We start from the raw sequence: 13,011 nt of genomic DNA, 5'->3' as shown, positions 1-13,011 counted from the left end.
AACTTTGTTTGGCTACAATCTGTGACGTGCACGGTGGAGAACTTATTCTTTCTGAAGATGCATGCATACAAGTGACTTTGTGGGGGAGGGGAGGGCGATAGAGGGAGGACAGCGAGACGAGGGTGAGAGGCGCAGACAACAATGCGACACATTTTTACGTGACTGACTGCAAACGTCGGGCATTCAGTAACTGGATAGTAGCCTACTGCAAGCGGCACACCAGACGGCACAGGGCAGATTCATCCACTTAGAGAAAAAATGAGAGCGAAATGTTGGATAGGGCATTATACACCGTACTTCTTCCTATACTGTAGAAGCGCAGAACAAGTTTGGCTCGTGAACTGACATTCTCACGCCACGTTTAGGTCTAATTTGCATTATTTCAGACTACGGCAGCGTGCAGGCGAATAAGCCCCAAGAAGAATCTAGTAGGCTAATATAACAAGACGTGGATGACCATCCTGCAAACGAATGTTCTAGCGCGGACTTTGACGCATGTTTCGTGATTGATCATTGCGGTGAGAATGTGAGGGGGAAACCGACAATGCCGATACAGCTTCAACAATTTTCAGGAATTCAATCCAACTAACTAACTAGGCCTAAATTTGTCCTCATTTCTTATCCCATGTGGACAATTGTCTTCTAGGCTAAATACTGTTGGCACAAAGCCTACAGCAGATAGCATATAGTGCGCCGCACCATGCGCTCATTGGTGGGTTCACTGTCAGTGGTCAGCTTTTGGTTTAAAGATAATGAGATAAAGTGAACCCTGAGACAGGGCTTCCTGCTGAGCTGTGCTGTTAACTCATCATCCTGCCTCACATGTGTATCCACCATACACACAGACACAGACACAGACACAGACACAGACACAGACACAGACACACAGACACACAGACACACACACAGGGAGGAATAATAATAATTTTAAAAGTCTTTTCATTGATTACCCCTGCTGTATGTCATATCTTGATAAGAATGAGAATACCTTAAGGAAAATGGCATCTTTTAAAGCCAAACCAAAATGTTTACATTAGTCAAGTGGTACACTACAGTAAAGAGAGGGGGGGTTGGGTAGCACCTGTAAGACATGAACTACTTTAACCCTTGGCCTTTGTGGGTAAATTCATACATAGTAGCCTCGGCTGTATGAAAGTGGGAATCCGTGTTTTCAGGTCGGAAGTGTAAAATGCCTCCCTAATGTCTTGAAAAAAACTTTCCCCGTGACCACCTCAGCATCCCTGGCTTAATCTATTTTTTTTCCTCATTGAAATTAAACGGTCTTAAAACAGTTTCGGGGGGGTGGATTTAGGGGGTGCATTCAGAGTTTTTGGTCCTGGGCCCAGCCAAAGCTGTGGCACTGTGCTCCTAGTGAAAAAGTTAACCAGAGCTCTGCCCTTAGCGTTATGATGCTAGAGTCTGTATACAACCTTGACTAGATATGAACGGTCTTCTGCAGTTGATGGAACGGACACACACACACACACACACACACACGCACACGCACGCGCACGCGCACACACACACACACACACACACACACACACACATACGCACGCATGCATGCAAACAGGACTATTTGCCCACTAGACAGTAAATATTTGGCATATGGTTGCTCCTTTGTTTAAGTACAAATTCACATTTAATGTATTTTTATGTGAAAAAAATGAAATGAAATGACATTTTACATACACAGCACAAGCAGTAATTTGGTTTAGACTGATTTCTCAGCAACTGTTTTAGTAATTGTCATCTTTTTACTCAGGTCTCATTATTATACTAATGAATTTATGATCGAAATTGTGATTGCAAATAGAAAATCCCTTTGTGACTTGTTAAGGACTTGAAAAAAAATGAGACTTGGACTTGGACTTGACTTGGCTGGGGTACGACTTGGACTTGGACTTGACTTGGTCAGATGTGTCTTGACTTGTGACTTGACTCGGACTTGAGTGGAAAGACTCGAGACTTACTTGTGACTTGCACATTAGTGACTTGGTCACACCTCTGCATATTACACTGTTTACAGTAATGAACTGTAAAATCCCATCACACATTTCTGCCACAATGATTTACAATATTTTACTGTAATGTACACAGTACACAAAGTGCACGATTTTCACGAATTCCCTCTAGACTATCTGCCTTGGAAAGTAAAATTCTACCACTCAGAGATAGATCACGTAGAAGCCATTGATTTAACCTTTTTTTGCTTTATCAATAATGGGAGAGAAATGAATTGAGCATCTCTAAGTCTCTTGTTTGTTGATAGTGACGCCTAAATAGACTACAGAGTGCAGGAATATTTGAAATAGAACTAACATCACAGTCCTTGATGGGTAGGAGTTCACACTTTTTTAAGTGAGGTTAGATAAAGATGTGTGTAGGTGCCCAACGCGTACCGCCTGCCCGATCCGTTCCTTTATCACTTTCACGTTTTAAATGTTTATTTTGCAGCCGCCAGAACATTAACACAAAGAGAGATGTTATATATTTATGTTATACCTTTACTTTATATAGTTTTTTCACATCAAATGCCGTTCATCGCTGTAAATAACGTGATGTGTTCTGAATAGGCCTAGTTAGTTGGTTATCTGACCAGTTGCTGACCTTACGTATTTAGCTTTTCTGTGACGGTTCTGTATTAGGCCTATAATACAGACAGTTTAAAACGCAAACTTCCTCCTGCAAAATAAACACTTAAAACGACAAAATAAAAAATTAACAGAACAGATCAGGCAATTTCTCTTCCGTATACATCATACTGCGCATGTGCAGTGTGCAAAGTGAACGGATCGGGCAGGCGGAACCCGTTGGGCACCGACAATGTGGACCTTCTATACACATCTGTGATTTTTTTTTTTTTAATTGAAAAAAGGATCTGATACAAAAAATAGAATCGAGTTTACAGATAACAGCTATACATCCACATCCTAAATGTAGTAGGATTATCATTAAATGTGGAAGTATAAAGACACACAAATATAACATACACAAGAACAAACTAGAGATGATTACGGATGTTATAAATCGCACATTTTAAACGTGTATTAATTGCTTTAGGGCACATTGAATGATCAATTGAGGATAGGCCTAAATACTGTTTTAAGTCCTTTTTAAAAATAAAAAAAAAAGGTTTTCTTTTTTGGACTTTACATTTGTGAGTAAAAAATTTAGCCAAAAAAAGAAATAGTCCCGTTTTGTGGTAGTGTTTGTGTCCTCTGGAGCACCAAAATACATGACCTCCATGGTCAGTGTAAAGTCCAATACATTCATTAGGCTAATAAAGTCAGCAAAAAATAACCAGAAAACTTTTGAGTAGTTACAGCTCCAAAATAAATGTTCCACAGTATAGGCTACACATCTATGATGTGGACGCTCTTTGAGCGCTTGTGACGCGTCACCGTGTGGGCGGGCCAGCGTGGCCGAGTGGCGCAGCGACTGGCTGTCCCACATATCTGTGGGCTGTCCCCCTAAAGAACCTGCTGAGGGTTGGATTAGATATAACTTTCGAACTTTTATAGGATCATGCGAAGAACTCATTCAACCTATTTTAAGCGGAGGCGTCTATCATTATTTCTTGTCTCTCAAAACTCTTCAGGGGCAATTGGTGGCCGCAGGCTATAAAGAAGCAGTTCACATCGCGACTCAGGCTGCGCGTCAACCCTTTTCCTGCTAGTTAGGCCAGTATATTATTAATCAGAGCACGTGAAACAGCAACATGAGGTGGACGACAGTCTTGCATAGAGAAACGCTGGGTGGGAAAAGAGCAAAGTGCGTTCTGTCCTGATGCACGGAGGGAAATGGGCTACACGGTCAACGGTCAAATAGCCAACAATAAAATGGAAAGAGTTACCCAAAGGCACCGATTTTTTTGGGCCAGTCATAAGAAGCGATAGTCACAATTCGAGAAGTTGGTGGTTCGAAGCGCCAGTGTTTGTTGTCAGGACACAACTGTTAAAATGCTGCTGATGTTAAGCCGAGAAAGCCGGTAGGGCGTCGTTTTTAGTGTCCAATAGGCGTAGCATGCTGCAGACAGAGCCCTTTTTCCACTTGAGTCAGAGTTTATTACTGTGCACGCACGGTCGCGTAGTTATCAGTGTTAAATTGCAGACGCATATTTGCAGCCATGATTCGGTACGCACGCAAAGTCTTCCCGTTGGGCAACGTGAGACCCTTTTCGACTGGACTGAGATCTATTTATCATAAAACGTTGGATCATGTGGAGCAGTTGCTGCCTGCGAGATTAAGACCATTCTACAATCACCCAGCAGGTAGCCCATGGCAAAACTTTCATTTTCAAAGAAGTAGAACTGGTTTTGTTGTTGGATTAGTAGCGTAGACCTACGCTGCACTAAATGGCCTCCTGCAGGTTTGGGAAAATCAAACTTTACGGACCATTTATAAGACTGTCAACAGACCAAGACAACTTGACTTAGGCCTACACAGTAGGCTATCTAAATTGGTGCGTCTTTCGCCTTTTCTTTTCGGACTTAAAGGGGATCGAGGATTGCAACACATTTTGCTTAGATTTAAACATGTCAGCCAAAACCCAATTTGATCAGATGGTCATTTTTTTGATGACACTAAACTGTATTAGGGTGGGAGACGTGACGCCTTGTTTTTTTCGTAACATTGGTTAAAAACCTACAAAACTGTTATTTTTCCTCTTAAAAACAAATATCAATAAAGAAGATGTGGTACATTATGTTTCATATTAGTCTCAGATGAGAAGAAACAATTTTGTTAAGATTTAGGCTATGTAAAGGTTTATAGGCCTATGTCAAATATCATGCGGTGTGACTGTAACATTAATGAAACCTGGAATATAATATATAGGCCTTACCAACAACATTTTGAATAATGAAGCATTTGGTATGATTGCATTATTAACTTTATATATTAAGATATGTGAATGCAGGCCCGTAGTCAGCATTGTGGTGGGAGGGGATCTTTTCCCCCCGAAAGTGGACTTTATTTGGCTCCCGGCTCCAATGTTTCCTCAAATACACGAGCACACTAAAAATATTTGAATTTAGACATACTTTATTCATTATAGGCTAAGTTTGTCGCAGGTCTGTTGTTGCTGTCCTTAATTGTTTGTCTGTTGCTCCCCACTCTTATGAATTGCTTCAAATGAGCTATCTCCCCACATAGTGTCGGTCCAGTGTTGGCTCAGTTACTGCTATCTGACAGTATTGTCAATGAAAGGGCCTTCCAGTCAAAGTGTGATGCAACATAGTTGGGGGGTTCGAGTGGGGATGGGGGGGGGTGGGGGAGGGGGGGGGGGGTTCGAACGAACCCCTCGAACCCCCCCTGGCTACAGGCCTGGAATGTGAAAAAAAAACTCAAGACAGTAATATTAACTACAAGTTCAATTTCGTAACACAAATTGCGCCCTGTGGGGTGACATGTAGGCTATGTCAATGTTTGTGAACGGGCAGCTGCAAGGCCAACTAGGCTACAAGGGTCTTAAAGACTGGCTCAGTTATTGGAGAGTGCTGTGGAAGCTTAAGGTGACTATTAACCTCTTAATATGTCTTCATATTGCAATGTTTCTGTCACGCAATGCTTAGGTTCATTTTATGGTGACCTGTGGTGTGACTGCTCTTATAGAAGTAAAAAATGTTTTTTTTATAAATGAAAACATATTAAGATTAAACAAAATATCATTATCAAGTTAGCATGAGCTCCAATGTCAGTCATGTATACAAAAGGATTAAAATGGCCATAATACAATGAATTTCCTGTGGTGCGACTTCATTTTCCTGCGGTGTGACATGCCTATGCAATGTGTTGATGCAGGACACATTTTCCCAAAAATGGCAAAAATTAGGCGAAATTCCACGGACCACTAAGTGCTTTATTTTTTTTCTATTTTTTTTCCATTTTTTTCCATAAATTTTTTCAGAAATTGGAAAAACTTTTTTTTTTTTTTTGGCGTTACGCCCTTAAACGTCAACCACCCATAACTAGCCTACAGAGAAAGAGGCATAACAAATGTGCATTAAAGTCAAGCTAAATAGTAACGTCAGATAGGCCTACAGTAGCCTGTTAAAATTCTTAAGACAGAATAATTTCCAATAAAATAAATTGTTGAAAACACTTGAAGCACATAAAATATGTTTGTAATATATGTTTTTTTTCCACTTATTAATGCTACCCAATCAACCTCACCACTCTATATCGCATAACAAATGTGCATTAAAGTCAAGCTAAATAGCAACGTCAGATAGGCCTACAGTAGCCTATTAAAATTCTTAAGACAGAAATAATTTCCAATAAAATAAATGGTTGAAAACACTTGAAGCACATAAGATATGTTTGTAATATATGGTTTTTTTTTCACTTATTAAGCTATATGAGTTTCGTCACTTAACTGATTGAATAAAAACTGCACGTTGTATTCACAGGTCCTCCCTAAATGCATGGCTGTAAAATTCACCAATCAGTCAAGAGTATTCTGAGTACAGCTTTATGTGGAAAAAAATGAATGGGCCTGTAGCCTAGTAGGCCTATATTCTGAGGCAGGGATTCTCAAACACTTTCATTTGGGCAGTCATGGGTGAGCGGTTAGGGCGTCAGACTTGCATCCCAGAGGTTGCCGGTTCGACTCCCGACCCGCCAGGTTGGTGGGGGGAGTAATCAACCAGTGCTCTCCTCCATCCTCCTCCATGACTGAGGTACCCTGAGCATGGTACCGTCCCACCGCACTGCTCCCCATGGGGCGCCACTGAGGGCTGCCCCCTTGCACGGGTGAGGCATAAATGCAATTTCGTTGTGTGCAGTGTGCAGTGTTCACTTGTGTGCTGTGGAGTGCTGTGTCACAATGACAATGGGAGTTGGAGTTTCCCAATGGGCTTTCACTTTCTTTCACACTTTCATTTGCCCCTGGGCCAAGACCCTCCCGTATTGGTGGCCTTGGCCAGCTGTATGAGGGGCCTTATCAGTGTTTTGCCCTGGGGCCCGATATGCAATTGTTCTGCCACTGACTGTACCTGTTTGTTTGTAACTTTATTATTGTTACACAACCCTGTCTGTCAGTTTGCCACGTTTGAGGTAATTTTCAGGAAGGACTTTGACTGCTATTGCAAGGGGTCAGCTCTATGTTCCCACAGCCCAATGGCCCTACAGCTTATTCCTGCTGCTCCATGTTCCCACATTTTTAAGGAATTATTCAAATATAGGCCCTATCTTCCCCAACTCCATGTTCCCCCATTTCCAAGTAAACTGAGAGCGTGTGTCTTTCTCCCAGCCTTAGCACATAGGGCTTAAATTTGAATAAATTCTTAGAAATGTGGGAACATGGAGCAGCAGGAACATGCTATGGGACCATTGGGCTGTGGGACTGTGGGCCTAAAAAAGAATGTTAAAAATCTTAGTGATGTGGGACCAATTGGCTGTGGGAACTTATAGACGGGCTCCCCATTGAGGGTTGCCCTGAATTGTATTCCTGAGAGAGGTGACTAAATAAAGGTTCAAATCCAACTATTTCCTCTGACAAGTATGGTTTCATGTTCAAACTATTATAAATTAGTATGGATAGATTCCAGGCCCACCACTAATCCACCCCTGCATCATCAAATTCCAAAGAGATTCCTGTGCGCATTCAGGCTATGTGTGATACATGGCCCTGTAGATGTAAGCTATAGGCTATGTGTGATATCAGGCCAGTGGTTTTCAAAGTGAGTTACAGCATTATAATAACCTATTGCATCTCTGAAGACTACAACTATTATCGTTACGTTATTATTTTATATATCCCATGGCACTGACTAACAAGCCTAGACTATGGTTGTGAGAGGTGATGCAGAGAAAAACAGTATGGCATGTAAGGGGGACGTTGGCAGGAATATACAAATATTTGGGGGGGCTTTCCATGGTTAAATTGGGGAACCCCAGTATGTAGACATATAGAATAGAAATAGAAGATAGAATAGAAAGCCTTTATTGTCAGTATACAAAGTATATATAGTAAATATAGGCTATGTGTGATATGCAATATTTGCGAATTAAGTGCTAATCCAGTTTTTATTTTAAATGCTAATACAGTTTACCTTGCTGTTTTTTGTTCATTAATGTCTGTACTGTCAGTGCAAATGGCACGATATTGAGGCATTTTAGTGAGTCTAGGCCTATGCAAAATATATTCTGAGAGTGAGAGATATCACAGCAACAACACTTGGTTTTCCTACAAGACTCATGTGAATGTTTTCCAAAATCAAAATGACAGCACAGCACGTTTAAAACAAATAGACACCTATGTGGTAAAAGATATGTGGTCCTTGTGAATGAGTGATGCGGTTGGCCAAAAACAGGTATGGTAACTTAGGTAAACTGTAACCCGCAACATTTATTACCATCTTCTGTGGCTAAAACTGAGATTCTTACGCACGTTGGACTTAATTGTACAAAGTGACCTTGAATTGCAAGAGCCACAACATGAAAGTGTTTATTGTGCAAACATTCAGCAACCTCAGGTGTGGAATTCTCTTTGCTCTGTGCCATTTTGCCCTGAGCATATTTGTTTATCCTCACCTCCAATGTAATGTTAAGTTGAAGGACAAACTTTTTAAGTTGTCTAATACTGTGCAGCGCTGTGTGAAATTGTAGTGTGTGCTTAAAAATGTGAGTGAAACTCAACCTTTCTCAATAGCTTTTATATGTTGGACTTCACGCGATTAGCAAAGAAGTCTTCATTACAAATTCAAGAATAAAACTAATGCTTGGCTCCAGATTGAAGTGTCATCATGTGAGTAAATATACTAATACTAAATAACTAATACTAATGCTAATAAATCATGTTGTGATTGCTGAGTTGTCTATGTGCTCCATAGGTCCAAAGACGGTCTTCTTTTGGGCCCCATGGTTTAAATGGGTAAGTGGAATTAATTTTATATATATGTTATATTTTACTTATTATTCTTATTAGGCCTGGCGGCCAAATCTGGCCCGCGGAGTCATTTTATTTGGCCCGCGAGATCTTCAAATATGTATTACAGTTGGCCCCCACATACACCATTTATGTATAGTGTAACAATACTACCGGTACATTAAATTTGGTGTGTCAGAGGAATATGAGTAGGCCCAGGACAATAAAACAGCTCACACTCATATGAAACACAATAATATAGTACAGGCACATTTGAACTGCCATATATGATGGGAAAGAATGTAACTATGAGTGTTAAGTACATGCACAAAAGAAAGAAGAAGAAAGAAGAAGTTAAGTACATGCACACACTTTTTAAAAATAAATATTGCGTTCGGCCAGCAACTTCTTTCCAGATTTTAGGTTGACTTTCAGACAGAATCCAATTCCTAGCAACACAGTCTACTGACTGACAAGGATTTTTTTTTTCTTGTGCTACATCTCTTGTAGGGTTTGGTGGTTGCTGGTCTTGCTGACCTAACACGCCCTGCAGAGAAACTCAGCACATCCCAGTCTGCTGTTCTTACAGCCACAGGTGAGGAGGGTTTTAGGGGTAACAACTGGAGAGAATTTGTCATAATCAGTGTTTGTCAAATCTGCTTGCTTTGTCAGTCTGCTCTCAAATGGAGCTCCATTCTGATCCAGGCACTTGCTGACAACTTAAAGCAATGGAAAAGCTCAGGGGGCTCATTTATGTACAAAGACTTCTGTAGATTTCCTACTGAATCTTTGCGTTAGTGGAAATCTGAAAAGATACATTTGCACCTAAAATTCCAAACGTATCAGTCCATGCATAAACAGGTTTTCATGTGCCATGTCCGATTTCACATAGAATTTAGTATGCATGCACTTTTTCATGTGAACTAAGTCAGTATTAGTGGCTGACAATTTGGGTGAAAAGGTACTTACAGAGCTTTTTTGTGCGTAAGCAAGTTTTGTACATGAGGCCCCAGATCACAAAACGATTTCCTTGGTGTTTGATTGGATTCACATTCTGTAGTTGCTCTCAACTCGGGAACAATTGCAGGTGTCATTGTGTAGACTTCACAGGGAAATTACATACAAGCAGTGAGATTCCATCCTTTTTCGTCAGCAAATGTTGACATAGAGCAGTGAGACGGACAAAAAAGTTGCGCTCTACTGAACTTTATTCAAGAGGCACATTATTTCAAATAACGTTTACAATGGAAGGCAGCAAAAACCTACAAACATTTAAACATGGATGACATACATCACAATGTTAAGCAGTATCCTTGATTAATATTATGGTTAATTTCACGTGAAATAAGACACTTTGGGGCTTAACCAACCCAGATTTTAGTACAATTTGGCGTGCCTTCTCAGTGGAAAGATAGAATTGCAACTGCATTCGCATGAATCTGGAACTAAGGGAGAAACGGACCAACAAAGTTTTAATTAAGGCGGTAGAACATAGTTGCAATACCCGCTCTGCCCATCATCCGACACAGTCCACCTTTAAATGAAAGTTGCAGTTTTGATAAATGTATTTGAGGGAAAAGAAAATCTACATGTCTGTGTTTGTAGGTTTCATCTGGTCGCGGTACTCCTTGGTAATCATCCCAAGGGTCTGGAACCTCTTTGCAGTAAACTTTTTCCTTGGTCTTGCTGGATCATCTCAGCTATTCAGGATTTGGAGGTCTGTATTATCTTCTTCTTGAAGTTGTGAGGAAAACAAAAATTCCTAAATTTTTCTATGGTTTTTCAAACAGGCATGTTGACCGTCACTTTGCAAATTAAATCCGAAGAATTGTTTAATAGAGCAGTGGTTTTCAAAGTGGGGACTGGGGATCCCTGGGGGGCCACAAAGGGCTGCTAGTGGGTCCGCGGCAAGTTGTAAGAAAAAGTATAGCAAAAAAATAAAAATAATAATAATAAATGTACACCAAAATAAACAAAATGATTATTACTATTATTGTTTTTTTTAATACATCTCAATGGGAGTTCATATATGCATGTATCTCGTGATCTATCCGAATGGGGCCCTGACACACGGATATAGACGATGATTGTGAAATGGGGTGCACAGAAAAAAAGTTGTGTGGCACAATTCATCTAAAGGGGGAATCTACCGGTATATGGGGGGCCTTGTCATGGTTAAGTTTGGGAACCCCTGTAATAGAGTAAGATGAATCAAGCCCATACATTTTCTGGATGCATGTGATGTCAGGTGAACGCCGCTTAGGAGACCTTCGGTTAGGAGACCTTTGCAGACTTTAGGTTGAGAATAAATGGAGTTCCCTTAGCACTGTAGGTGGCAGTAGCACACATCTTATGCAAGCTGTCACCAAACGCCACAGTAAGAGAAGAAGATCGAACTTGAGCGTGGGTGCATTCCAATATGCGACCTTGCGTCCTCCAGTTGTGCTTGTGGCCTCGCCCTGCCTCCTGGCCCCTCCTCCGTGGAGAAAACAAATAAGTTTCCCCGCTGTCAGTCTAGCCAAAACAATTTTTGGGGCACTATTCTTCATTCACCATCCAGTTTGCAAATGAGAAAATTACTTTACAATTGAGATTTTGTGAGATAGTGAAATATAATACTGTTGTCAGTGATGTCATCATGACATATTACTTCCTGGTACGAGGCCACAAGCACAAGTGGAGGACGCAAGGTTGCATATTGGAACGCACTCTGTCTGTCTTGACTCTCAAACTGTGTCCCCAAAACACAGTTAAACAATCGCTTCTACAATTTAACAAACAACATGACCAAAATTCCAATGGATTTGTCCAGTACCAATGACAAAAGGGACATTAAACTGTCCAACTCCCTGTATAACCATTCAGCTGAACACATAAGTTTTGGTTGTTCAGTTGTAATTATGGAGAAGACTGATCTGTCTAAGAAACCAAATATTAAATATTTATTTTTCTGTCTCTTTTCAGGTACAACCAGGAACAAAAAAACCTCTAGAAGTTTTGGATCAGATTAGACCTTAACACACCCCCAACAAAAGTGGAGAGAAAGACAGATGTGTGGTAATAATAGCCATACTTTCCTTATTAAAAGACTGTTTCTCAATCGGTTCTCAAATCTTTGACTTGAATGTCTATATGGGTATTACAAAAAGTGAAATGTTGAATAACATTAACACAAGTTGAAATATCAGCATGCATTTTATTTGAAGAAAATCGTTATTACAGTCAGTATTATTATTACTGCATGAAAAAAATGCAACAATGTGCAGTAATAACAAAAATCAATTCTCTTGTGGATTAATCGATTAATTGAATCAGAATTGGTACATCGATTAAAAATGAGTATTATTTACACCCCTAACTGGCAGCCTGTCACATGTTCAATTGAATTCCTGACAGTAGGGGGTGTGACATCAGCTCCACAGAGCCATGGAGAGTTAGGGCTAATCCCATTAACCTCAGTGATCCATTTTTATGCAAAGATGGTGGCTCATGCAGCCTTTGACACTCTGATCGCCATTTACCAAGCTCCAAAATAGTTCCAGGAAGTGAGTGGCGAACACAGAAAGTGCAGTAAAGGGATGATCCTCAATATGTCTGTAACCCCACACCACACCCCATTTTGTGTGCGGCAAAGTGCAGCAAAGGTAAATGTAATTCACTTTTAATTAATTTATGTGATCTTTGCTTGTTAGGTACTGGTTAGTCTCTGGCGAAAAGAAAGCCGCAGAATCATTTGAATCTACGTGAATCATGTCACCAACTGACCTCCTGTATGCAGGTTGTCACAACGGCTGATCATTGATGGTGTCGTATGAGTGAGATTGGATTAATGATGAAATACGTTAAATGATGAAAATTATTTCAAAAAGTGGGAGATGCACACACACACCATGACCTTCAATGTTTTTAACTGGGTGCTGAATATAACAATATGTATAGATGCTATACACTCACTGGCCACTATATTAGTTAGGAACACCTGTTACAACTGTTTGTTGCAAATTTCTGATCAGCCAATCACATGGTGGCAACTCAATGCATTTGTGCATGTACAGTTGAGGACGATATTATTAGCCCCCCTCCTGAAATTAGACATCTCTCTTGATTTCTCAGTGAGAAGGACCATTATGAACCATTTC

At 40.4% G+C, this 13,011-nt stretch overlaps 1 protein-coding gene across 1 annotated transcript; it reads left to right on the top strand.

Moving 5' to 3' along the window:
* The first annotated feature begins 3,490 nt into the window (after positions 1-3,490).
* Positions 3,491-11,972, top strand: LOC134463617 (mitochondrial pyruvate carrier 2-like). The gene is made up of 5 exons (XM_063216796.1): positions 3,491-4,274; positions 8,838-8,878; positions 9,383-9,467; positions 10,478-10,589; positions 11,837-11,972. Exons 1-5 carry the CDS (start codon positions 4,130-4,132, stop codon positions 11,862-11,864), a joined length of 411 nt encoding a protein of 136 aa, XP_063072866.1. The 5' UTR covers positions 3,491-4,129; the 3' UTR covers positions 11,865-11,972.
* Positions 11,973-13,011: the final 1,039 nt, after the last annotated feature.

Source organism: Engraulis encrasicolus, chromosome 15 (assembly GCF_034702125.1).
Source record: "Engraulis encrasicolus isolate BLACKSEA-1 chromosome 15, IST_EnEncr_1.0, whole genome shotgun sequence".
Lineage (NCBI taxonomy): Eukaryota > Metazoa > Chordata > Actinopteri > Clupeiformes > Engraulidae > Engraulis > Engraulis encrasicolus.
The sequence above is the reverse complement of the archived record's forward strand: the minus strand, read 5'-3'. Positions and strand labels throughout refer to the sequence as shown.

Excerpts from the sequence above, each read along its gene's own strand:
- LOC134463617 (XM_063216796.1), top strand. The coding sequence starts at position 4,130 with ATGATTCGGTACGCACGCAAAGTCTTCCCGTTGGGCAACGTGAGACCC. Across the intron at positions 9,468-10,477 it reads TGCTGTTCTTACAGCCACAG|GTTTCATCTGGTCGCGGTAC; the intron begins GTGAGGAGGGTT and ends CTGTGTTTGTAG. Across the intron at positions 10,590-11,836 it reads CAGCTATTCAGGATTTGGAG|GTACAACCAGGAACAAAAAA; the intron begins GTCTGTATTATC and ends GTCTCTTTTCAG.